At 52.5% G+C, this 27,597-nt stretch overlaps 1 protein-coding gene across 5 annotated transcripts in view; it reads left to right on the top strand.

Moving 5' to 3' along the window:
• The window catches only part of LOC149371549 (uncharacterized), a 147,181-nt gene extending 120,302 nt beyond the window's left edge, over positions 1 to 26,879 (top strand). For 3 of the 5 annotated variants that reach the window (XM_089565836.1, XM_089565833.1, XM_089565834.1), the window contains 3 exons: positions 4,940 to 5,145; positions 21,765 to 21,946; positions 22,038 to 22,225. In XM_089565836.1, coding sequence (XP_089421962.1) covers positions 4,940 to 5,145; positions 21,765 to 21,937 — 379 coding nt within the window. In that variant the 3' untranslated portion in view covers positions 21,938 to 21,946; positions 22,038 to 22,225. Of the gene's footprint in view, positions 1 to 4,939; positions 5,146 to 21,764; positions 21,947 to 22,037 lie in introns of all 5 variants that reach the window. The other 2 variants (XM_089565837.1, XM_089565835.1) reach the window with 2 other exon arrangements.
• Positions 26,880 to 27,597: the final 718 nt, after the last annotated feature.

Here is a 27,597-nt window from a genome sequence, read left to right as displayed (position 1 = left end):
TCTTGTTACCATCAAACACATTTCATACACAGGATTGTAAGCACGACCGCTACCGATTTCAGCTGCTTTTTCCGCACGCATGTCAGAGGGATCGGGTGGGTAAAGCTTTTATCTATAGTATCTTTCTGCTGTTGGTATCTACACTAGTTTGGTTTATTAAGGTTTTACGTCCCAAAGCGACTCAGGCTATGAGTTACGCCGTAGTGAAGGGCTCCGGAAATTTTGACCACCTGGGGTTCTTTCACGTGCACTGATATCGCACAGTACGGGCCTCTAGAATTTCGCCTCCATCGAAATTCGGCTGCCGCGGCCGGGATCGAACCCGCGTCTTTTGGGCCAGAGCCGAGAACCGTAACCACTGAGCCACCGCAGTGGTGCGGTATCTACCTTATTCATAGGAAAATACTATGCGCGATTTCATTACATTTCCCACATTTAGCCAAACGGCTACGCAACGCTCTCACACGCGGCGAGAGCTCCTGAATAAAATAACAGGACTTCGGACCTCAGAATTAGTGAAAGGTGGATTAGCTGCTCATATCTATTCAAGCTTTGATAAATTAAGCGAAAGTACGTTTTTATGCACCAGGTTGCATAAACCATCACAAAATTTGTTTTCTGTTGGCGCTGCGACTCAGTTGAGCTCACAGCGGTAATTTGTTGATAAACTGGCGCGGCGACAAGAAAGCCCTATTTGTGGAAGGGGGGTGGGGGGGGGGGGGGGGGGGGGCTTTATGGCCGGCCGGCAGGAAGGAATAAGAGTGCATGGGAATTGGAACAGCATGCTAGCCGCACACCTAATGCTTGATATTGAACAAAAGGTTTCTTTGCGGTGGAGCACCAAGATGGAATTCGATATAACCACGAGCGCGTTCTAAGCGCCGGCACAATTAACCTGAATGTCAAACTAAATGTCATTAAAACGCGTCAATTTTATCGCTTTGATAACGTAAATACTTCCTGCAACACAGCCACACAGCGGAAGTATGCTCGACAATGTTTTTTTAGCGCCCGAAGCGCGGCTATGTGCAGGCGCGGCCGCGGAACTGCCGCAGCCCCGCAGTCCCCAAAGAAACGCCCGCACCGCGGCGCGCCAGTCGGTGCAAAATGGCCGCGCCCAGGAGAGGCTCAAAATTCTGGTCTATATGCTCTTGCGCGAACGCCCGGCATTTTGTTCTAAGCTCTGCGGAAAAGCCGCTTCTGGTGTGACAGGAGCCATGATACTCGGAGAAATCTTCCCATGCGAAGAAGCAGAGCTGCACCTACGAGGTCGGCTGAGCCGAACCTTATATAAAAAAACTTTATACATATAAAAAAAGCAGACTTGTACCGCGAATAGAGCTACGAGCGGCGCGAGGAAGGCAGTCGTGCAACTGATTCACTGTATTACCACGGTGTGAAGCAATCAAGCAACGGGCAGCGTGTCGGGAAGTTTTCCTGCGGCGGAACTATTGACGTTCCGCCCCTGTATCTTCATTTCATTGCCAGGAAAAGTTGTCGCAGTTCTCCTCTCCTTCGCCGCGCCGTGCTCAGCCGGCGCTTCTGGCGATTCTCTCATCCTTCGCTCCGGCCTCCGCAGTGCTTCTCTCCCGTAAGCATGCGGTGCGCTTCGGCGATACTTCGGGTATCAGGCTTCTATGCCATTTTTTTTCCCCTAATGTATCACTAACAGCCGTCGCTGTAAAAACTCCAAAAACCTATCTGCCTTCTTCAGAAGGACCACTTGGTTCCTTTCGTACTGGCAGCGCTAGCTGTAAAGGGAACCTCCTCCGAGGGAAACAGCAGCCGGACAACCTCTCTTTCCGCACCCTGGCAAAGAGAGGGATGCTGCCCGGCAAACATGCCAGGCAGATGTCGAGAATGCGGCCCACAACGGTCCTGGAGCTCCGTCAGCGGTGCCCAGCTCTTGCTGTCGCTTCGCTGGCTGGCGAGAAGTGTGGAGATTGTTTGCCGACTTCCCTTGTACCGCTACGTTTTTGTTTTTTTTTCCTTTTCAGCGGTACACTGCGTCACGGGGCACCAAGACAGACAGGGCTCAGGACTTGTTTGGGCCGCCTTCGATTCGAGTGCAAAAATAGAAAGAAACCTCGCATAAATATGCTGAAAGAGAGGGGACCTTTGTACACCGTGCTAAGTGAACAGCTAACGCCGTGCGGTTACGTACGAGGAGTGTTTTCTGTTCGCACGAGTTCATTGCGAGGACAAGTTTAATCTCGCATGTACATACGTCAGAAGCCGGTTGTTGCGCTTACATCTGTGGTGGGCGTAATGGCATTAGTCTGCTGCACCTACGGGCGCAGCTGTGTGGTTTACCGCAAGGCCGGCCCACAAAACTGATCAGCGGGAGGAATGGCTTCGCACGTGGCGTACTCTTCTGGCTCGGTGTGTGCATTCCCTCGGCGCGCGGTTCCCGAGCGCCCTGAAAAGCAAGGCTCGCTCCTCCTCCCTCGCTCACCCTCTCTAAAGAGGAGGCGCTTGGTTAACTTTGTAGCTGCGCGCTTCAGATTTCTCACTTCCGACCTCGCTCGAGTTGACGGAGCTGGCTGGATGAGCTATAGAGGTCTCTCTCGGACTCCCGAACTCAACCCGGCAAAAGAGGCCAGCTATCCCTTTCATTAGCACGGTGCGGGATAGTCGCCGACTTCTTTTTTGTTTCCTTTCTCAGAGGCCGCTCAACTTCTAAGCTTTGCTATGGTTTTCTTTTTTTTTTCTTTCTATTTCAACTGTTTGTGGGATCTGTGTTGTTTCCGTTGACACGCCGCGTCCTGGTCCGCATAAGGTGGCCGCTCGCCCGCGGCAGCTCCATTAGCGCGGCCTCTTCGAGGAGGACGGCGTGAGTGGCTTTTGTCCGAGTTCATCCGTTAAGGAGCGAGGGAAGCAAAAAAAAAAAAAGAGAGAGGAGAGAAAAGTATGCGGCGAACCCTGCGCGATCTACTGCATTGGAATCATCCTGCGAGCTGGGGCAGCCATACATTTTGGACGGGTCTTACGAGACCCGTTTGCTGCGTGCTCACGCAGCCATCTCTCTTGAGGACTGAGTCGTGAAGTGCATTCGCGCGGAGAGCGATGGAAGGCTTTCCCGCCATGTGCGCACGGCGTGCCCAACTTAATACTTCTTTCGAAGGAATTGATTCTAACAGGTCTATTCTGTGAAGCGGGGGCTCAGTTCGCTGTTGCATATTAGCGAGTGCACTTGTATACATGGAGATGAGTTAAGCCTCCCACTTACGAGAGGCAGCCTTGAAATTACTTATTTACGAGAAAAAGACACGGAGAAACGAGGAATACGTACATAATTTACAGTGCGCGACTTCCAAGTGTTTTTTTTTTTTTTTCTCAGAAAGCAGCCACTGTTGTTACAAGCGACAGCGGTCGTAATTGGCCAAAGGAGGAAGGAAACAAAAAAAATATGTTCAAGAAATGCACCCGATACGAGGCATTGCATCCAGCCTCTCCCGCCGGCGCCGCTTGGTCGGACGGTGCCCGGTCATGCAGCCATGCAGGTCGAGCACGGAGAGTGTGAGAACAGAACCACTTCAATGTAAATGAAAAAGGAGACTCTAGGACTCTCTCCTATGGGACAGGCCTAGAGTCTCTTACGGAACGGGCCTAATGGGAAGGAAAATCAAGAAGGAATTGGTTTACGATAATTCAAGAGGCAGCGCCCCACTGTTCGAAGCAAGATCACGGTGTCTTAGAACGCGAAGCTACAAAAAGAAATTTAACAAAGAAATGACACACGTGCAATATGTGACAAGTCCGTATAAACAGTTGGACATCTTTTATTAGAATATGGCAGATGTCATCCAGATGTCGACAGGCTCCGTCACTCTCTCTTGGGTTTAGACATAACAAAGGCATTGTGAATAAATCTGCGGTAGACGTTAGCAAACAGCGATACGAAAGATTGGTGGCTCAAAATCAGGGCAGTAATGTCAGAAGTTCAGGATTAAAAACTGGGCATTCGAATTTGTATGTGAAGAAAAATGACTAATTTGTAGGGGTGTGCGAATATCAAAGTTTTCGAATACGAATCGAATACGAATACTTGATTCCGAATATCGAATCGAATAATCAAGTACAGACGCATTTAACCACTACAAAACATTATTTGAGCACCCAAGAACATCACAGTTAAACTATCGATGATTAAATGAACACAAAAGGTGTGTGTGGCTGCACAAAAATTATCAGACTCGAACATTATTCTTAGAAGAGTGGAAATATCAGAGAAAATGGCTGGTACACAGCATTGATTAAGGCTAGCTTGTCACCAGCACAAACGCGTGTTGCTGGGATGAACATAAAAGGTTGTAGTGAAGGAAAACACGCTGTTCCACATGGTCAGGCAGAAGTAGTTCCCTTCTCGCTGAAACGACTCCTCCAGCCACAGAAAATGCCCTCTCACTTGGCACTGAACTGGCACGTATTGCGAGGTACTTCGTGCACAGCTCTGACTATACCAGCTTCGCAGTTTTACCCACAAAGGAGCTCACCAGCGCAGTCAGCTACGGCATGGCCCTTGGAGGAAGGAAGAATTTTCGCGCATTGCTCTGGGCGCCGCCATATTGTTATGTCTCTGTCGATAGGGCTTGCGGACCGAATGGAACGCCGGTGCTCACAATGTATATTCGGCTAGATACGAATATTCGCGTCGGGTCGATTATTCGAGACAACACGAATACTTGGATTTCGAATCGAATACGAATACTAAAAATATAATATTCGAATTATATTCGAAAATTTCGAATATTCGCACACCCCTACTAATTTGTAGATAATATCGTTAAATTCGGCAGACTGGCTCGGCAAACGTAAAGAAAAAGAGATACCGAGTACGGTGGCAGCTGATGGCCAGCCCATTTCTAAGGGGACGCTCCTCCCATCCGTCCATTTATTCGATGGGTGGAAATGTGAAGGTGTAAATGTTGCCTCGCAGGGCCCTGCAGCAACAGCAGCCGGCGCTGAGCAATGGCGGCGGGGCGTCGTCGCGGCTGGGCTGGCCTCCTGCGGCGGCCGGACCTGCCAGCCCCGCCGACTCGGACTCCCTGCGACGCCGAAAGGTGCACAAGTGCGACTTCGAGGGCTGCCAGAAGGTCTACACCAAGAGCTCACACCTCAAGGCGCACAAGCGCACTCACACAGGTACGCTGCTGCCCTATACTCCACCTTCATGTTCATTTCGGAATCGTGACCCTGCAACGTAGTGTTCGTAGTCAACTGATGCTCTGTGACGTAAGCAAGATGCGGTGGCGCTGCTGTCGCTGGCTGGAACGACTGGGGGAAAACTAGGGGGTGAAAGTAGGCTTAGCGCCCATTGGAATGCAGGGAAGCAATATTTTTCAAAGCAGTTTTCTGATTTCAGAGTGCGCCTCTGCGGTTGCTCAGTGGTTACGTCGCTCGGCTGCTGACTCGAAAGACGCGGGTTCTATCCCGGCCGCGGCGGTCGAATTCCAATGGAGGCGAAATTCTAGAGGCCCGTGTACTGTCGATGTCAGTGCATGTTGAAGAACCCCAGGCGGTCGGAATTTCCGGAGCCATTCACTACGGCGTCCCTTATAGCCTGAGTAGCTTTGGGAGGTTAAACCCTATAACCAACCAGCCAACTTGATTTCTGACTTCAGACATGGTAGTTGCGCGGAACACAACACACACACTAGACAGGGTACGGGACGAGCGCTCGTCCCGTACCCTTTCTTGTGTGTGTGTATGTTTCGCGCAACTACCATGTCTGAAGTATTTAACGAACTAGCCCGGCAACACATTCTGGTTTCAGAGTACACCAGTGATGTCGTCCCTTCGTGAAGAACAACCACGTTCGTCCCGTTGTATGCCGTTTTCTTCAGTGAGCTCCGATGAGTGTTGCTGTCTCTTCTGATGTTTCATTTGCTCTCTTTTTTGTCTCCTAAAAGTGTAGATAGTGTGCGCCCGGCTTTTCTGTGTGTTTTCTTTCCCTCTTTCGGGCTGCATGCGAGTGCCCCCCTCTCCGAATCCTCGTGGTGGCACTTGCGAGCGCGTTCCTTTCTCCTCCGTCGTCATGTTTTCGGGCCAAGCGCTTCGTCCAGCAGCGGAGGGCGAGGCGGCCGTGCAGCCTACACGCATCTGCGCGAGCGAGTAGTGCCGAGACTGCCGGCCTACTCGGGCGTGTGCTCGACAGATGGCACCGGCGTGGGCAGGCAGCGCGCGTGAGCTTGCGATGCCGGCTGTGCATTTCTTCCGGCCCAAGCAGCACCTGCGTGGTTTTCCCGAAGAGCGCGCGTTCCGCGGGATCCTAGCGCACAGCCTACTTCGCAGTGCTCTAACTCGGTGTTCTAACTCGGAGCTCTTCGTTACAGGATTCACGCCTGCGCGACTCGAGGGTGTTCACTTCTTCGGCCACACCCGCGGTCCATATGCAGGGCGTCCAAGATTGTAGGTTTTCGTGATTTTTTTTTAAACAGACGGGAGTACATGAAAGCCGCTTTATGTGAACAGCTGGACACGAAGTGAGAGGGTAACGGTCGCCCTTAATGCCCTAATTCACTAGACTCAAGTTGATTCGCTTGCAGCTGACTGATATGTCCTCTCGCAAAGCCGCTGTTGCGTGTAGCAGTGCAGAGGAACAGTTTAATGTGATAGCCGTTCCTTCTCACTTTCGGAATGCGATATGGAGCAGGTGGAACAGCTGCGTTACATTACGTCTAATATAATCTATAGATCCCTTCGTTCACTGATTTTATTTTTTTTTTCTAGATTTCGGAGGGTAAAAGTCGGGCGGTATTTTTTTTAGCGCTAGTTCGCCTACAAATCGGGTTGCTCATCTCAAGTTTTCTCAATTCGGGTTTTTTCGGGTTTGTACCAAAAGGCAATTCTGTAAGCTCTCAGTTTATTGCGCGAGATAAAATGATTTATTTCGTGCTCATTATTTCGAAAATAACATGAAAAATGCTCCACTTTAAAACTGTTTACGAATTCAGTTTTTGTTCCTCATTCATTACTGTTATTTAATCGAGTAAATTGCCAGTTTCCTGCGAAACCCGCGCAAGACCTGCCTGCCTTTGTACACTGCGAAAACATTAATTCAAAATCACAGCGACTATTTTAAACGCGTGAGGGCCTTGGAGTAGGAAGTAGGTAACATGGATAGCGCTTGATGCAGTGATGCCAATAAGAAATTTCGTGAGTACCCGCGTTTTGGCTTTTCGCTTCTAGAGCGTACTTTTCGAACTTTTCCTCAAATCAAGTAGCGTCATGAATAGCAAAAGTTAAAGAGCTTTGAGGTCACTAGTCGAACGAAAACAGCCCTCCGGAATAAGCTCAACATATGCGCTAATTTTTGTTCGACGCCTTCAGCTTTGCGCACTGGGAAACGTGCTTTATCTAGAACGCGCATTTTCGTGTAGAAAGTAAACCGGTTTAACCCGATTTTTTAGAAATTTGTGTGGGTGCACAAGTAGGCTAAAATCTGGTTTCATGCGAAAAAGAAACACCCTAAATATTGTTACGGGGCGGCCAGCCGAGGAAGGAGACCACGTGACAACGGATAGCGATGAGATGATTTATAGCTGCTAGCCTAGCGCGAGCTCTCCGTCCCGCGCCACTGCCCGTGACGATTATAAACAACACTACAAACTGCCTTGGCTACATAGTTGCCATTTGATAGTAGTTAGGAGATGTCTGTTGCGTTTATGCCGTTTCACTTGCATTACCCCTGACAGCCTTTTGCTGAGGGGGTTGGAGAAGTCGGGTGCAATAAGTAGTCGTGGGGTGTGGGGGTGCAGCTTCGACAGTTTGTGAGGTTTTAATAGGGGGGATAAATACTGAGCGCATAGACGACGACGACAATGAGCGATTGAACGAGTGGGAGAAGACGAAGATGACAACGACAACGAAGTTCTCGCTGTGTTCTCGGAGCCGTTCGCAGCCATTCGCTTGTGTAAATAACTGTAAATATATTCTTTCTCGCAACAATACGTTCTCTCCCGGTTGATCGCGGCTGAGACAATTCAAAACCGCCGGACCCTACCCCGTGATCGCGCGCCCTACCGAGCGCACGCCGACATCGGGGGGGGGGGGGGGGGGGGGGGGGGGGGGGGCTTGCTCTGAGGGAACAAAGGAACGACACTCTGGCTGACACATACAAGGCATTTATTGCTACAACAATAATAACGACAAAATATGCTAAGGAATCGGGGTCGTCCGACTCACCAGCACGGTTACAAGCGAATGTTCGCCCAGGTTAGGGCAGGGGTTACTACGCGGCCGGACGGGACGAGATGCGGGGGAACGTTCCTCCCCACGAGGCCTCGCTCCGCTGGCGGAGAGCGGAGCGTCGCGCCTGAACGTCATCGCGCGTCCCACTTACCGAGGCGAAAAAAGAGCTTTCTTCTGCAATCACACCTTCTGTGGCCCTCGTGTCGCTGCAACGCTGGCGCCCTCCCTTGTTAGTTAAGGTAACTAAGCAATATAGGGAGGACGCATTGCGGGGAAGCCAACCACAGGGGACCAGCGGGGCAGCTCCCTACAATTTTTCGGATCAGTCAGTTTCAATATAAACAGTCATGGGGTGAGGGGATGAAGGTTAGGGGTATAAGAGTGCCTGACACACGCCTAACCTACACACCTAACCTCACACCCTACACTCCTTCCCAGGGTTGCTAGCACTCCAAATGGCAGCAACGTTTGGCACCAACCCAGCTGCCGCTGAAATTCTCATTACCACAAGGATAATGGACGGTCGACGAGTTCGTGTTAGCGGCGGCAGCGTTCTGCACGCACGCCGCCCTCCCACACCCGTACACCGTACCCCTTTCCCCCCTACCCCATGACTTTCTACTGCATCTGGCTACTCTGGCACCGTCAACGCCGCACCCCACGACCAGGCATGTTTCATCGCCCCGCGGATTGATTGTGCAATCCTGCGACATGATTTCGCCTCGCAAGAAATCGGTCAGCGAGCGACTGGGCCAAACGCGTCGCTGGCGACGTTCGAAATTCCCCCACCATGACCATTCGGCTTCAGGGATTCAAATTATATAGGCTGTACGTAAGGCATGCCAAGTTTCTTTTTTTTTTTTGCTAGCATTTAAAATGGTGACTTAACCGACAATTAAATCTCGGGATCCTCCTCATAGCATGTGAGAAGTGCGGAGAAGCTCAGTGATGACGTCACGGAAGGGGAGATACCAAGTTTACCGCTGTCTTCTCCCACAACTAACTGTGCGTTGTCGGATGCCGCCGAACAACGCTCTGCAGACGCTGCCTTCGGTGTTGTTTTTTTTTTTTCCTTCAAAGAAAGCGTTTCTGAGCTACAGGTGTACCGGCACCGTTGATGGCGTAATCATGCACACCTCCACCACACATTAGACACCTTTAAGCTCGTCGAAATCTAAGACATCTTCAGTTGCCCTTTAATCATGTTGCGCGTCCTGCGTGATTCGCCGCTGTGAACGCACCATTAGCGAGTCGAGATCGGCGAAACTATAGCGACGCCCAGTGTCGAGCAGTGCGTTGCGAGCGTGTAAAGGCAGCTTCCAAGATTGCGGAAGTCGCCGCTGTCTCCGAGGTGCGACGGCGACAGCGCTAATCTGGTTCTCATTTCTCTCTCCCCTCTCACTCACAACCTGCTCCTCGCAACCCTAAGCGCGGACGAGCTCGGGTGCCACCGCACATTTCTTCTCATCACCGCCTCGGTGCGCGGCTTTTCTTCCCCATAGTCGAGGCTACAGACGGCGCCGACAACGATCACCGGGTAGCGAAATGCTCTCCCCACAACCTTCACTCATGGTATCTTCAACTGCCCGCTTTGACCCTCTGACCAGAGCGCGCAAATCGGGTCGAGCTCTGAGTATGAGTCAGAGGAGTCGCCGTCAAGCCAAATGCGCGAGGTCACATGCATAACGGAAACAAAACCTGGAAACCGTCGGTTTGGCACCGACCGGTAACAAAGTCCGGAGCATTTTATTTAGTCCGAATCCTACCTCTCCGTCAAAGTAGTACATCCATATGCAGTCCTCTAATCACTCGTTAGAAAAGAGCAGTTTGATCGGCGCTGCAACATGGATTTCGAACTTCGTCACCATGGCCATCACCCGATAAGTTCGCCAGCTGACACTGCCACAGTGAGCCACAATACTTGAGGCGCCCCGAGTCTCCTACCACTACAACTTTCGTCTCGGAGTGGTTGGACGCTTTGGGTCACATGGGCATTGTCCACTAATCCCAGTGCGGTCGCCTCGTAGTGGGTGGCGAAATGGCTTTGTAACAGTGGCCTCAAGGCACTCTGAGCGGGAGGCGAGCACTCGGAAAGAGCCAGCCGAATGTGTGGTCACCTCTCAAAGCTCTCCATTGCGCTCCAAAACCACCAGCCGGAAGTTTACCATCAAAGTGACTGCAATTTCAGCGGTATCGCATGGATCACCATACCGCGTTATTGCATGTTGAAACTTGTATTCCTTCATTAGTAAATGATACTAGCTGGATTCAAACCCACACCTTGCGTGGCTGACTCTGCCAATATCACAAACTTGTCTGTTTCTGGCTGCCGAGATTAGGTGGCGCTGCTGATAACACGTGGTGGTACTTTGGAGGCGACTGCTTGAAGTTGGGTGCCTCTATGTATTAGAGGCACCCTGGCTTGGAAGCACAGATGGCGTCACCTACCACGCAGACGTGTAGGAAAATGCTGGCCCGAAAGACGCGGGTTCGATCCCGGCCGCGGCGGTCGCATTTCGATGGAGGCGAAATGCTAGAGGCCTGTGCACTGTGCGATGTCAGTGCACGTTCAAGGACCCCAGGTGGTCGAAATTTCCGGAGCCCTTCACTACGGCGTCCCTCATAGCCGGAGTAGCTTTGGGACGTCAAACCCCAATAAATCATAGCCCATAAAGACCCGTAGGAAAGGCCAAAGTACGTATTTATCGGTCAGCCTGAACGTCCGGTGCTGGCGTTGTCGGCGTTGTGAGCGAAAAATCACGTGCATGGCTCTGGCAGGTGCCCCCAGAGAGCAAACTATAGGAGGCAGGTGGGCCATCTAGGTCGCTTGACCTTGCGGCGTCATCACAACCCGCCCACTGGATAGTGACCAAACTGCCCACCGTGCAACGGTGGCGGTTAAATTAATGGTTGGTCGCTCGGGAGAGCAACCTGGGTCGCACAAGGCCCACCGCTGTTAGCATCTGCCATCGCAGGGCAGTGGCGCATAACCGCTGCATCACTGCGCCAGGAGGCGTATGAGGCCTCTCAGGGATCTGTGAATGTTAGGTAGAGAATGACCTTTTCGTTTTATATTGGAATTAACCCATTATTACGCTATCGAGTCGTACTTTAAGGTGGAGCTAAGTGTCCCCCTCCATTTTTTTTCTTCGTCGCCTGCGATTATTTCGCTAGATGAAAGGCGGAGACGAGGAACGCCCAAGGTTTGCGGTCGTTGGAAAGGTGTGATGAAAGGCACTGACAGCGAGCGAGAGCCGCGAACAAGAACTTGAAATGATTTTATTGTAATGTCGCAAGGGCAGCTTGGCCAAAGAGCGCCGTTGCCAAGGTTTTTGGTCTGCACGAAGTTTGATCCATTCGTACAGAGACTGCTGTCCGGGGCAAGTTTCCCGGTTCTACGGCGTTGACGTTGTCGGCGCAACACCGTATCACGCGGGTCGGCTAGCATGCAATGGCGTCATGCGTGACGTCACTTCAACGCGCGTCACGCCGAGTACTCCAAAATCAATGGCGTCACGAGTGACAGCATAGTGACATTACATTCAGTCAGGCATGGTGCGCGTGACGTCGTAGCCGCGAACAGCTGTCGAGGTGGTGTTCGAACCTCCGTAGCGGTGACAACGAAAACTTCCGCTGTCCCGCCAGATTCTTCGGGAGCAGGTCGGAATACCATGGAGGCTGTCAGGTGGCTCGATCAGATCGTCTGGGAATTACGGAGAGGGCACTAGGTTAACGAAACTAGTTTTCGTTCGAGCGACATCGTGTTTGCGGTACGAGCCAGAGGCCGGCGGCCGTACCGCGGCGCTCTGCACCTGAAAGAAAACCTACGGAGGCAGAAGAGATACCCAACTATTCTGGACAAAAGCAGCTTTTATCGGGAAGGAGTTTATGAGCGCATTTTTTTATAGATTGCAATATATCACAATAGCAATCAATATATACGCAGACCTCCCGTCGGCAGGCTTGCATTTTTTTTTTTGCTATTAACGTTTGGCTATCATCAAAAACGTTCTCCATTGGTTTTCTATGGCAGTCTGAACTGCTCGATGCGAGCGATGGAAACACTATAAAGGAAAGATTTTGCTACATATCGTAACAACGGACCATTACCTTCAACATTTCTACACCAGTACCTTAAGGCTTTCCAATATTCAAACTTTTTGTCCAGGAATGTTGGACACGTGTTCGTTAGACGTCGAGGGCTCCTAGTTACTCCGGGCGGCCGCAGCGATCGCTGCCTGCAGTTAATTTCAATACGAAGCCTGTCGAAGAGGGATACTCTGCTGACACGCGCCAGCTGGCGGGAACGTGTGGCGGGAACGTGTGGCGGGAACGTGTGGTGGGCGCGCAGACACAACAAGGCCGCTGCATCACCTGACAAGACACGACAGCTGAGTTCGGGCCGGGGTGCATCAGGTGGCGGATCAGCCTGCGAGATGATCGCTCCCGGACGCGCTCGACGAAATGTCGTCGGGTAGGGGGGTGAACTGCAGCGCCTGTTCCCCATGTGAGCGGGTAATTGTGAGCGCGTAATTGATGCGCCGCCCGGGCGGGTGCCGCCGCAGGGCGAGCCCAGGAAGCGGCGGCGTTGCGTGGGCGTCAGCCGGAGGCGCGCCCGGCCATTGTCTGGCCGTTTCCGCCCGAGATGCCGACTGACTGCGGACGTGCGCCCGAGTCCCCCAAGGCCCTTCCCGAGGAGCACCGGCGACTGCGTTGCTTCGAGCTGTGCGGAGGGAGGGGCGAATATCTCTCCCCGTTGAGCAAAGAGGGCGTTATTGTGCTCGCGGGACGCGCCTTTTTACGAAGTCCACCGACGGCTCAGCCGTGTCCGCGGGTCAGCTTTGTAAGGGTCTGCTGTGCGTATGTCGTGAAACTGGGAAAAACTAGGCGACAGTGCGCCTCTCCGTGTTGTTGTGTTTGTCTCGGTCGCGCTGCATTGTTCTTGCAAAGTGCGCGCGCTGTGGGGCTGTTCCAGAGGCACCGAGCTGTTGTCTGAGAGAAATGTTCCGGTGTGTAGTTAGCGTTTACCGCGACCGACTTTCTAATGGCGCGCACCTTATTTTTAGTGCGAGAGCTGCAGTCTGATGCGCTGCGCCGTCTCTCCGCCCGTTTCGTCCGAGGTGTGGCTAATCAGCTTCGCGCCGACTTTGAAGCAGCGTTTGTATGTTGGGCGTCACACACCATCTCAGCTCAGCTGTAAATCCGCGGCCATTCGAAGTCGTATATCTGCGCAGCATGTGCCCGAGTGATTGCTCTTCCATACTACCTTTCTCTCACGCTGAAAGTGGATTCTTGGTTTTGGACCGATACACTAGTTGAATGGCCGAACTTGCCTTTGGGACGTTCATTTTTCGTGAAATGCAGAGATAATGGGGGGGGACGTGGCAACTACACCGACCCTCGCGTCAACTATCCTGTAGGTCGATGGCGCTGGTCAGGCAACGCCGATCGCAGATAGGAGCCACGTAACGACTCTAGGTATAGTGACTCACAGTACTGTGGGCCGCCGCGGTGGCTCAGTAGTTGTGGCGCTTGGCTGCTGACCCGGAAGGTGCGGGTTCGATACTGGCCGCGGCGGTTGAATTCCTTTGGAGGAGAAATTCTAGAGGCCCGTGTACTTTGAGATGTCAATGCACGTTAAAGAACCCCGTGTGGTTGGAATTATCCGGAACCCTCCACTACGGCGTTCCTCAGCCGGAGTCGCTGTACGACGTTAAACCCCATTAGACTCAAATTAAACTCACAGTGTTGTGGCTCAGTGAACCACCTTTTTTTTTTTTTTTTGACGCGACTTGTAATCCCCCTTCCGGTATTAAGCCTGAAATTAGAAAGCTTCTCCTCCTCCTCATTTGCGACCTCCCGTGGGTGTGCAGGGTCTGCACCGTTACACGGAATTCGGGGGCCTCGGTTGAGCTCTCACGTTGCCCCTTCGAGAGAGCGCAGCTTGACAGAAGCGACGAGGGAGCCGTCAGTCGGGCGTTGTCGACTGCGGCCGCGCTTGGTGCACCTGATCCGTGTGCCGTGTCTCCTCTGGTTGGCGCGCAGAGAGAAACGAGTGGACGCCTTTCTCACCCAAAGTATGCAACTTGAGTGCACGCGAAGGTAGCACCTAACACTACCGGTGTTGACGCAGGCGACTGCGTTGTACCGCTGGGTCTCTCGAACGCGCTCGAGACCGCGAACGTGTGGGTTGATGATGGCGATGGCAGATGACCGATAGTGACAGACTGCACTTGCGATACGAGGAGTGGGGCTAGCAGTCGTCGCGCGTCGTCCGGCGTTGCGTTGCCGGTCGGAGCAGAAGACCTCAGCCCCTTCCATCAGAAACTGTTCATGAGATGAGGCAGGCAGAGAAACGCGAGGCTTCTTGGAATCGGCCGAGTATCCGAGCTGTTCCTCCACCCCTCCACTTTGCTTAACGCCCCTTAGTTGGAAGAAGCTGCAAGGTTTGACATCCTCGCCAGTTTTTCACCAATCGTGGCTCAAAATACGAGCATCCACGCAAACGGCCCTCGCCTGAGGTGCCGCAGAACAAATCAGTGTCAACAATTAATTAACAGTGTTAGCGAGCCGATGGCCAACACTCGCACGTGTTCACAGCATGCAGTCACCATTGGCCTAGGCCCTAATAAGTGTAGTCTGTCCTCAGAGGACGTGCAACGGTGTTCGTTTTCGGAAACCGCGCGGCAGTGCGGGTCCAAACATCACAAAACTGCTGACAGTGGGTGTGCGTGACTCGCAGTCATTCTCCTTGGAGCTGGACCCATCAAAGTGCCCTGCGCTGTCTTTACTCTGTCTACATCAAATGTCTCGAAAAGTCGTCCTGCCCGCGATGCTATTCGACAGTGAACAGGCTTATCAGTCGCCGCCTGTGGCTACCAAGCTGTTTTTCGATTTTTGTAGGCGTAGCACTTGTCTACGCTTCGCGCCTTATCTCTGGCACCTGTTGTCCTTCCTCCCCACGCGTACGTTGTAGACAGCCGGGTGTGTTTTCACGGTTAAGTGGCCTTGTCCCGCGCTGCACGTGCTCTATACGTGCGCGGTACCCTGCAAAATATCACTCTAGTTGGATACTTGATGACTTCTTATTGCGACACTAATTAGCCGCGTAGTAACGGTGGCGGGGGGTACGAATACAAACAGCCAAACGTACGCTACGTCGAAGCACACGCAAACGCACGGCCGATAAAAGGCGCGTTGCGAGCTCAGCGTGAGAGCTCGTGAAGGCACAGAACTGCGGCCGAATTAAGTTCTCGCGCCAGCGTCTGCGGATCATTTCGTGGGGCGAGCATAGCTGTGGCCGTGGGCGACTGATTGGGGGCCGGTCGGTCCCGTTCGCGAGGAGGGGGGCAGATTCCCCCCGTTGCGGGCGGGGGGCACGCACTGGGTCACGGAGGCCCGGGGGGACCGGTTCTCCGGGGGGCGGGCGTGCAGCGCGTGCCCATGCAAATGTGCGCGGCGGCCGGAAGTGCGCCGGCGAAAGTGGCCCCCGCCCCAGCGGAGGGGCGACGCATCTCCGGAGGCGCAGCCCACGTCCGCTGCGCCCCCTGACTGCCCCGCCGCAGTTGCACGTTCCTCGCTCGAATTCGCGATGAACCCGCTCGCGCCCGCGGCGGCGAGGGCTTATTATTGCTAAGCCACCGGGGAACAACTCCGGTATGAGCTGCGGGCGGCCGAAAGCGCGCGTGCCGTCCGTCCGTACCTCGTCGCTGTCCAGCGGAGGTCCGAATTTAGCTCGGGACGGTTCCCGTTCTCTCCCTAGCTGGCCAGCGCCGATGTTTTGGTACAGTAGTATCAAAAGCAGCTCGCTTACGAGAAAGAAAAATGCAGATGCGAAACTCCATCGTAACTGTTGCAGAAATGGAGGCTGCATATGTTCGTCTCGTGCTTTCTTTTTAGTTTATTGTGCCCGCAGTGCTTGCTAAAATCACTGTGAACAGAAAAGTCAATAAATTATAAACTGCAGCTATAAATGTCACAAGCGAGGGGAACAAAGTGCTGTTCTCGCTCCTCGAGTTGGGGCGGTAGTTGTCGTTCACGAGTTATTCTCGCTAGATTTGAAGGGAGAAACCAGTGACAATGGACACAAACACAATAAGGACACAATAAGGATGCAAGACCACGCTAGATGGAGTTCTGTCACTCTTTCAAGGCGATGGTTCTTGCCTGTTTTAATAAGAGCTGGAACTGAAAGGTGCTGGTTTTGCGAATGACGAAGTTATCATCGATCCCCTTGGAAAACTACTTACCGCTTACTACACAACCCCCGTACGCTATGTCACGACTCTTCTATTCTGGGGCGGATTTGTGGTGTGGGTGGGTGGGTGTTAGAAGCATCCCCATTGAAACAGCGTCGTGGCATATGCTACCATACTCGGTACTCTTTTAATTTAAACAATCTGTTTCTTTTTTTAATCCAATCACTCTTTTCTGTAACCAGTCAATCAGATTATTGCGCAATGTGGGTTTCTAGAACTACTGTGTCAATGATGCGCGCAGAACTCCTCACATCGCGCGCCGCGCCGTCAGCACCTGACATCGCACAAAAAAATCACAAACAAGAAATAGTGATGAAGTTTATGATGAAGTTTAGCGCCAAAAACGAGGACAAAGTAGGAGTGAAGACACAACACGAGCGCTTATAGTGCATGCCCTCCTCTTCCGTCGTTTTCCGAAGCAGGACGACACCGCGCCGGTGTGCGGCGTCTGAAAGAAAAAAAAAATCGCAAACAAAGCTACCCCCTCCGGCCGTCCGTCTGAGGAGGATGGATGAGGAGGGATGAGACGTCGCTACCTTTAGTTCATTCAGGGTCCTTAGAGTGGATGACCTCTGAGCCGCGCCCGATAACAGCGGTGGAGTGAGCCGCACCCTCGGAGCTTGGCTGGTGGCACCGTCGTTGTCGCAGCTCTAGTGTGTACGTATCACTTATAACGCGCCCAAGACTGTGCCTTTCGGTTTGTACGTTCGTATCTTGCCAAGTTCAATGGCATATTCGGAGTCGCATCGTTCTGATGGGTGATTTCAATGCGGACATCGTCAGGCACAAACAGTTCATCGATGATGTAACAGAGCGAGAATTATTTTCGGAAATAAATCGCTAAACCCACAACTACGCCCAACGCTGAAATCCGCAACATCCTTGATGGTCGCCGGATGTCTTTTCTTTTTGGTTTTTTTTCCCTTCCTGCTCTTCAAGCCTATCCGGTCAACGTACTGGACAACCTGTACACCTAAGTCACGTGTGCAGTGTGCACCATGCGTGATCATGTGGACGGTGCCCAGATGGGCTTTGAAAAAGCACGAACGAAAATGTGGCTTCCGAGCCTTATATATGACGCATTTCTGCACTGAAACAATTCGATCTCGCGCTTACGTCACAGCCTAGCGTACTGCACTCTGCCTCACTATATATTTCTTAAAGGGACGCCAGCCGGCGCCGGCGAAAGGCCGGACAGCCGAAGCTATTGGAGCGTATACACGGGAACGACGCACTGTCCTGACGCGCCAACGGGTATTGGATTGCCGGCCCCGATTTGGTGGGGAGGGATCGCGGTGTGATCGGCTGTAGTGTGCAGCGGCGCAGTAGAGACAAGGCTTGTCCACCCCGTGAGCGGGTCCATGCGTTGGCTGCTTTTTCGGGGTTCCTCATTTTATTCGGCTTGTCATTGGTAATGCGCTTTTCCCTCCTGCTCGATGAAGCTGTGTGCACTGCCGCTACAGGATGCCTCTAGACTGTGCACCGTTCCGTAGGTACATCAAGTACCTTAGCCGCTAAAGGCACTGAGGAAGAGACAAATTGCAGTGACTCTATAATCCTGACCTCCGGGACATCTTAACAGAGGCAGCATGTTGGCGGCTGCTCGCTTTGATGAGTGTGTCCACAAAGTAATTGTACGGGGCTGTGTCATGCGTCCTCGCATCTGATACTGTGCGGCGGCAAAAACCCGACCGCGGTCTAAATCAACTGATACATCAACTTTATAGGGAAGTGTCCCGCGCCTTTGAGATGGAAGGAGATGCCTCTCTGCAAGAGCCGCGTATTACGGCACAGCTCAGGTTACTGGTGTCCCGCAGCGTGTTCGAAATCGTAGCAGAGGGCCCTTCGTCGACGGAGCCTGCTTCTCCTCGGCAGGCATGTCATTGGGGCGTCGTCTTTCCCCGTTTGGCTTCGTGGAAGCACCACGCTTCACACAGGGCCCGAATTTCGAGCACCGTAGGCTTACATATCACGCGACCCCGTTCCGTTTACTCGAGTTGGCAACGCGTCCGCACCGGCCGCTTCGGAAGCGTGGCTCATCCGGGAGCGGCTTTCCATATACATGTATGTGCACCCTGACTGGAATTGAGCCGCGCGTTGAGCGGGGCCCACCGGCGGACCCGGGCTTCCAGCCCCTCCGCGCCCCGCTTTTCGCAGACCGGCTCGCGAAGATGCGGGCATGTTTCCGCCGCGGTTCGCCCCGAGCGGGGTCGACCGGCGGGGTCCCTTTCGTGCTGACCTCGCGTGGTCAGCGCCGCCTAAGTGGGACGGCGCGTGTTTCGCAAATCGAATACGCCGCGCACCGAAATAGAATCGGCGCTCACGACTCGGCGGCGGCGCCGGTGCGATGCCGACCCGCCGCTCGATAGCGGCCAATCTCGGCTGGCCACGACTGCTTTCGGAAACGAGGAAAGCGCTCATCGCTGCTCGTTTGCGCCGCCGCCACATGTGGGTCGCCGTGGGGACCCTCCCGCCTGGTGGTCACTCGCGGTGTTGCGCAAGCCACCACTGACCCCCCCACCACGGCTGCTTCTTCAGCCCCGAGGGGCGCTACGCGCACGCTGGACGTCGACTCCGGTCTACTGTTAGTGCCACGAACCGACCTACTGGCCACGCACTGGGCGGCGATAAAACGCAGGAAGAGAAGCAAGTGTGAGCTTAGAACAACGAGCAGGCAAAATATTTTCAACGAATTTTAAAAGTAAAAAAGCATATAAAAAACGATGAGAACCACATTGATATTCGCTGCCCATCCACCCCACCGCCCCCATCGACCCACCTTTCCTCTAGCATATCGAAGTACCACCCACCTTCTACCTTCGCTCCCCATCGCCATCCAGAAAAATGCTGTCCCGTGTGTGAAGCCTTGGCGTAGAGTAAAACCATTCATTAGAGATAAAGCGTCAAGGTAATCAACGATTGTAAATCCAACTGCTATCGCAGCTTTCTCGCATCAGGTTTCGTGAGTGCCTTGTCAGTTTTCTTTGTTTAACCTGTACTTTTTTAAGCACGAAATGCGTTTAGCTCCAATTCTCGGCAAATTAAAGCAAACATCGTCCGAATGCCGAACGTGAATGCGAACTTATCCGAAATGTTTCGAAACTTTCCGTCCGACGTGAAAAAGTCTTCAGCGCCGAGCAGGATTTCAACCGGCGGCGAGCCAAACAGATCAGCTCCTCTTTCCCCATATGCCTCGGACCACTCGGCAATCGCCACAGCCTCTCGCTCCGTGCGCATAACTGGTATGCACCCTCTCGCGCTGTGCTTCGGATATCGTCGTCTTCATCTTTCATCCGTTCTTCTTGCGCGGCGAATGTTTGCGGAGGCCGCGTAGAGAAAAATTGTTTTTGAGGGAAGGAAAAGCGCAGTCGATCGCGACCGCGATCTGTAGCGCATGCTCACGCCGCGGCTCCTCTTCGGAGGCCGGCGATGGTCACGCGGGTCGTACACACGCGAAAAAGCGGCGAAGATATCCGAGCGCGCTATCGCTCGATATGAAAGGCCAAGAAAAGTGGCCGACTGCGGTGGCTTCAGGACCTGAGTGCGGGTATACCACGATCTGTGAACCGTCCAAGAGTGCGCTACGCCCTGCCAATGCATTTCAAGCTTGCGTCTCCCTTCGAAGACGAGACAGACTGAATTGATTTAGTGCGCTAGTATACTTACAGTGGTCATTCCTCGCACTTAGCCGTTGAGTATTTGTCTGCTTGTCTGAAGCCGGGTTTGTGACAGGCTGCGCACCTGCCCACCGTGTCAGGCGACAGCTGCATTAATCGTGAGAGGCTGCTCGGGAAGAGCAACCCGGGTCGCAGCCCCACCCAACCAACTCAAGTCCCACCGATGGCAGCACCCGCCATCGCAGGGCAGTGGCACATCGCTTGACCGCTGCACCACTGGGCCAGGAGTGGTGTGAGGACTCCCAGGGATCTATTCGGGCGCCAGGAGTGGTGTGAGGACTCCCAGGGATCTATGAATGTAATAGAATAACCAGTTCCGCATATATGGACACTAGCCCATTATCGCTATCCGAACACCTGCCATCTGTCAACACTGGATCTGAACACCGGAACCGAAAGGAGAACTTGATTGCAGCACACTTAGTTCGCATTTGGCCTAACTACGCAAATCGACCATTATTTTTTTTTTCATGAAAGAGGCACTTACGAGAACGTAAACCATAAAAAAAAGCATAAAAACCCTTCTGAAAGAGAAAACAAAATTATGTGGCGATTACACATTCGTGATATGCGGTTGATGAGCGCCAGCTAGTCTTTCCTTGTGCTCTGATACATGGCAAATTGCGGTGTTTGTAACGTCCCAAACAGATAGATGAGCTGTTAGGGATGCCTTAGTGGAGTGCTTCGGGTTAATTCAGACCACCAGGGAGGGGTTCTTTAAAGTGCGCAGCCAGGAGTTGAAAGTTGGCTCGGAACAAGTGCGTGGCGCTGAAGAACCGGGACCCGCTCCCGTCAGTAATGTGCACTTGTCAAGCGGGTCCCTAAGGCGACACACAATCTTACGGAGTAATGGGAGCGAAGCAAGGGACAAGAACTTTGAGAAATTCGTCTGCGCGCCGGTGCCAAAATAGTTTGTTGTGAACGTGACGGTTCTGAGTGAAATATAATGCAAAATCACCGCTGTATGTTCGCACTTTGATTGAATGGCCTGGTCTGTTTTTAAGCAACACGGTTCAAGCACAAGGTAAAACGAGATGAAACGAAGTCAAGGATAGATACTTGTCCTGTTCGCTTGAAACAAAGCGTTCCTTGTATCGCGCATTATTTATTTCGAAATCTGCGGATGAGTTGGAAGGGGGGAGGGGGGAGGGGGGGGGTCTATGGGTAACACATACAGCAGTGTTTCTAAGAACGGATACACAGCAGGCCTTAGTGATGGCCTAAGCTAGTTGATGCTTGATTCTTTTGGGTCTAATATATGACCAAATATACTATATGACCTAATGTTGTCGTTCGAGCTTTTCGGACGGCTTCTGTAGCAGGGGTACTCCACTTAAAATGCTATAGACTTCACATTCCCACGCTCTATATCTGACATGCCCGGATATGTCTTCGTGAGATCTGCCTGAAGCGAAGCAAGCTGCTTGTGAGAGCTGCAGCAGGATTCCAGAATATACAGCGCGCGCAGCGTGCATGCTAGATTGTACAGAGCGACCACACGTCTGGTGAGGGCCGATCAGAACTGACATGGCGTGTGTTCTAGGTGATTTGGTATCACAGATTGTGCTTCATTTCAGCCTTTGTTTTCCTAGCTTTAGTGCAGCGGATGCTGAGCAGTTGTTGCCTATTTTCGCAGGCGAGAAGCCGTACACGTGCACGTGGGAGGGCTGCACGTGGAAATTTGCGCGCTCGGACGAGCTGACGCGCCACTTCCGCAAGCACACGGGCCAGAAGCCGTTCAAGTGCCAGCTGTGCCAGCGCTCCTTCTCGCGCTCCGACCACCTGTCGCTGCACATGAAGCGCCACTGACGACGCCAGGTGGGTCCGCGCCTCAAACACGGCGCCCTATACAGCTGTGTGTGTAACTGCATGAGTGTGTGTTGTGTGTCCCCCCTCCGTCTGTGCGCAGAACTCGCCGGCTCCAGCGGAGGGCGTCACTTGCTCAACTTCCCTGGCGCCTCGACCAGCTGCGGCCGGCAACGCCCCCTACCTCCGCAGCCAAGAGAAGAGAGCCGTTCCTAATATATATGTCCACACACCCATATGTATATTACACATGACAAGAGAAGAGGCCTCCACAGGCGACTTCGCTGCTGCTTTTCTTTCCTTTTTTTTTCTTGCGGACGATGGTGTGCTCAGTGTGGGACGCTCCGGTGCCCGGACAGTGTGCGCCGACAGAACTTTCGGGACGAAGCGTGCCTCTTCGGAACCGCCTTCCTTGCGTGGTCACGTGCCCGCCAGGCTACGCGAGCGCCTGGAAAGTGACACACATTCTGTAACACCCGACTCCCTCGCGGTGTCGTCAACCTTAGCACGTCGGTTCATTTGCCGTCACATTGCAGCTGTGCGAAGCCCCTTTATTGAGTTTCGGGGGCAGGAGAGCTGTGCCGACCCTGATGCATTCCGCGCAATCTCTCTGCGAAGCATTGCCGCTGTGGTGCAGGCCTTAGCAGCCGTCGAATACTTTGTTCCTGCCTGCTGGCCCTGGGCCAGGAGTCGCAGGCCTTGCTCAGCTCACTGCCGTACGCACGGTGCCGTGCCGCGGCGGTGTACTTAGCCCAGCTGTGATGCATTCCCCCGCGCTCACCGGCCGGGCTTTCGTTGCCGCTGAAAAACTGCGCCGTCCCGGATCGACTCCTCTCCACGATGCGTCGTAAGGCGCCGGTGTCGACATCGCCCTCTGTCTGTGCATCGCCCTATGTTCTATGGAAGCGTGCTCTTATAGTGATGGAGAACAAGCGGCTGCGCGGGTGGCTCAGTGCCTTCGGCGTGCTCTGCTGTGGAGCTGCGCGGCCAGCGGAAGATTGGAGTTTCGGGTGTCGATTTCTGGGACGCACGGAGCGCCGTGACGCCGCACTGCTATCATGCAGAAAATTCAGTAGTAGCACCGTTTAAACGGCAGCAGACGGCTTCTGCGCCGCACACCCCCATTGACTCATGCTGAGCCGTCGAATACAGCGGACGTTAAAGGGCCCATGAAACGGTTTTGAAAGTGGTTATAAAACGTGCGAACTGCGCAAAGGAAAGACTATCCAGCCTTCACGTTGCGTACAAGTCCTCAGAAGCAAGCCGGTAATTTACAAATAAATTTAAAAGTTCCCATCCCTGCGACTGTGGCACCTGTGGCTGCCGGTTTTTCGCGCGAATCCTGCCTTACGACGTCGTTTGGCTTGCTTGATGTCACTAGTGAGAAACTGTCAGTGGCTCGCTATGAAACGTCACATCCTATAACTGCGTTAAAAATCCCCATCGGTGTTCTTAGACGAAGCAGGGACGCAGACGGGCTAAATGTAACGGCGTGTCGCTAGCGCCCTCAGTCCGGCCGCGGCGTTAACCGGAACTAAACAACCCAGCCGGGTGACGTATTTCAGGATGAAACGCAATCTCGGCCTTTAATTTTTTTTTTTTTGGCTTGCTTCGATGAATGAGCTGAGAAAAGAGAGAGAGGATTGTTTTTATTCGCCGCTATCACTGATGCTACATAGGCGACATAGAAAACTTTTGCAAGGGGATGACGGGTGATTAAATACCTATCTGCATTTCGCTTTAGTTAGCCTCGCTGAAAACCGTTTCAGGGGCCCTTTAATACCGTCCGCTTCGTCTTGAGGGAGAGCTGTCGCCGTAGTGGTCGTTGTCTTACCTACTCCGTCGCGGGCAGTCCGACCGGACTGGCTGGTGTCATAGTTCGTACCCACCCGAAGCTGCGGTCTAATCAGCTGTTTGAGTTCAAAGGTGCCAGAAGAGGGCGACTGAAAATAAGCGGACCGATTCTTTGCAATGTGACCAAGTGTTAAAAACTAGGCCTGAGTGCATTCCGCAGGAAAATGCTGCTTTGTCCGCGGTGCTGCCTCGTATTTTGCCCACTCACTGCCTCTAGCGGGGCACGTCTGAACTAACGCTGAGCGAGCCTCGTCGGCGGAGTGGCAGGTGGCAGGTAGAGCATGTGGCCTCGGTGTTCGCCCGAAGACAAAATGGCGTTATTCCGTTCTCTCTATGGCGCACTCTCTGAACCACGTCTTACGGTTGCGCCTCCCAAGTCGCCTCAAGCCTTTCTGAATGGCAATTTTTGCTCAGAACCATTTCAATATCTGACCTAAAAGGCAACGCACACCCAGGGGAGTAAGAGTATTTAAACTGCTGTCTTATACGTACGCGTCCTAACACGCGACGCAAACCCATTCTGCCACAGTGGCAATGCGAAAGAGCGCTCTTATTTCCTTACCCGTTCTCATACAGTTTCTCGTTTTTGCCGCTAATTGACGCTAGTTAACCGGAAGTTGTGGTAACATCGTCGTCGTTGAGGTTAATTTAAAAAGATAATAACCATATTTCGCTAAATGAAGCGATATCTATCCAGATATCCATGCAGGCACAATTTCCGGCGCCTTGTTTTCGGGGATGGTGTGAACGCATCCGTGAGAAAAAAAAAATACCTTCGGGCAATTCAGAGTTACCGTTGTAGAGTCCTTCGTCGAAGGAGGATATATATTGTATATATACCAAAGGTGAGCTGATATATCGCACAATGCGATACAAAATACAACAATACGATACAACAATGCGATACAACAATACAAAAAAGTTTCACGGATGGGTAGCTTAAAAGCAGGGCATTCGGGCTAAAGGCAGAATTTTAAGGTGACAATTTGTTATCGCCTAAAAAAAAGTCGCTGTTATCTGTATTTGAAAGGGAAAATTTCAAAATTGTATTTCGTGGAGCTTCATGCAGTGTTAAAAAAAAAAGAAATCTACTGAGTCTGGTGGCGCCCACCACCGCGTCATTTCAAAAGGGACGCTCTTACCATACATCCATCCACTCTTGTGGTTCTTTGGCGTTGAGAGAACGGAATCGTGCAACGAGGTGCCTGTTGCAGGCGCCAGGGTGCTCCCGGTCGCTTGGTCGCCTCCTGCCTGACTGCGTATTCACAAAGCATGCATTCTGTCTACAGCGCCTTGCCACAACGCCGCGAGCGAGGAGACCGCTCATTCCATCCGTGCACGATGCACGTTGGATACCTTGACAAAGATTTGACGGTAACGTCTTAAAGTCAGTGATTCTACTACACTTATTAGCACTGTCAATTTTTTTCGCCATATCGTGGCAAACAAGGATAAACGAACCACAATTCCATTCCTAACCTTATGACCTCCAGTTAGGATTTCCTCTCTTCACTAACCACTAAGTAAGCATTAGGTCAAAAAATGAAAATGAGAATTGGTTTTTGAGGAAAGGAAATGACACAGGAACTGTCTCGCATATCTTCGCAGGAATAAAATGCATTATAAAAGAGCCGCATAATTTCATCAATGCAAATGCAAATTAATAGAAAGTGATGGAGAAGGTGAGAACAGATGTGGCTTGTCGAGCTGGCAGCTTCAGGCTGCTGCAGGATTTTACACGGTACCGTAATGCGTGGTTACTTGTTGCGCTCCCCTCTGGCCGTTCAATTGCCATTTGTCAGCGCCTGGAGACTCGATGACGCGCGCAGTCCGGGAGAAGGTGCTGTGCAGGGCTTGCTTTGCGAATACGTTGTCCGGCCCGCGCGTGCTCCATCAGACCACACCCCGAAAAGACGATGGCCATCGTTACAGGAAGAGTTACGTGTACCGGGGATGCGCGGCTCCGAGCTCGCGCCCTTTGCAGCGGTGACGGACGCGCTTTGTTATTCGCTTGTTTTCTATTCTGAGTCTGCTGAGCCTGCGAACAATACTATAGGCGATCGACTGTAGGCAATCAGATCGCTTTGCGCGCGGTATGGGCGAGGCCCCCTAGTTAAAAAAAGAAAAGCTCTCCGGCGCGTGGTACCACGCATGGACGAGAACCAACGGAAGAGGGTGCCAGTCCGACCGGCGACCTGTGATCCGAACCCGTGGCCTAGCTGCAGCTGGGTTTGAGTGTGTTCTGTGGGGCGCCCAGACTCCCGTTTTTCCGCCCGCTAGCGCCCGCTCCGCAGGGTGTTGGATTGCGCGGTGGTCCCAGCTTGCCTTGAGAAACGTGGGGGAGACATTCGTTGGTTCAGGTGTGTCTGGAAAAAAATGTTTTCACGCGGTGCGGTTTTCCAGTTCCAGTTGAAGTTTACTCAAAAGCACGATTTACCTCGTTGGAAGGAGCCGTTACAACCGAGGCGTCGTCGTGTAAGGTATTTCTCGTCCAGGATCTGTTGGAAGTGCGCGCCTTTGTCCGTCCGCGGCCGCTGTCGTTTCGTCGGCGTGAGCTCGCGTGCTGCCGTCTCACCCTTGGCGCAAGCTGGTCGCTCTCGCTGCCGCAGAGTCGACCCGAAGGGCCCGCTTTCCGTGGTGGGACAGCAGAGGCTGTCCGCACGCCATCCGGAGGGCTCGACAGCCGCCGAAAAAGGCTCTCATCGAGCAGAGATCGCGGACACATGCTAAGGGCGCCCGGCGATGCTTTCGGTGTGCATGCGTTCTCCGACGCCGTGTTATATTTTGTATGCGATTTCGAACAAAGGCAGAAGAAGCCGTTGTTGGCTCAATCACGCGCGGTTGGTTCGTCTTTTACACTCCTCTGGACACGTTGTTTGGCGGCAGTGTTTTTTCCCCTGCGGGTTGTATTTTCTGCCGCCGCTGCCTCCGGTGTACGTTGAATGATGGGTGCCTTGGCCCTTGTTCCTTGTGTGCTGTCCCGTGCCTCGCCCGTGGGAGGTCGCCACCGGAAGGTTCTGCTCACACTGTGATTTCTCGAGCAAAACTCGGATATTATTTTTCCTACAATAAAGATTGTGCTAGGAAAGCAGCTCCTGGTGGTTACGAGTCATATCCGTGTGCGCTGAAGAGAGCCCTAGCTCTGCCCGGAGCATGCGGTGTGTATTTGTCCTGTCGCATTTAGTCTTGTGCTTTGTGACGTGACGATATCTTTCGCTCGTATATGCATAAATCTTGTGTAATATGCTGCCATACCGGATCTACAGATCCAAAAATCAGACGAGCGCATCTTTCGAATGGTGGCCACTCGCAAGCTGTTTTTAGTTATATGCGGTGGATTTAATTGTGCCAATGACATGGGGCAGCCAACGAAAACGTGGTATGCCAGAGCCTGCAAAATTCGTCAGTTCTGTTTTTCTTCGCAACATTTGTTCGGGAGAGTCTGCGAACTGTTCTAAAGGTTGACAGCGCACTGCACCGCCGGCCACTCATTTATATCTGGAGAGAAGGCCAGACTGTACCTGGTGGCCTGTTACAAAAATTGATATTGAATTCGCGGCATTATTATGACACAGTCGAGAGGATCAGTCATAAATTAATCACAAAGGCAACATCGTTTGTGCCCTTCCATCAGACCGACATTATAAATCCTTCACGAGTTTTTGCATCGCACATCATGAAACCTTCATGACCTCTTGCACAAACATTTTTGCATTAGACTTGTATCAAAAATTCTTGATGAATTTTTGCTTTTAGTTTTTGTCATCTGACTGACATCTAAAATTATTGATGAGTCTGCACTAACTTTT

The sequence above is a fragment of the Amblyomma mixtum genome, chromosome 1 (assembly GCF_055824585.1).
Source record: "Amblyomma mixtum isolate Tamu chromosome 1, ASM5582458v1, whole genome shotgun sequence".
Classification (NCBI taxonomy): domain Eukaryota; kingdom Metazoa; phylum Arthropoda; class Arachnida; order Ixodida; family Ixodidae; genus Amblyomma; species Amblyomma mixtum.
This window is presented reverse-complemented; position numbering and strand designations above follow the sequence as displayed.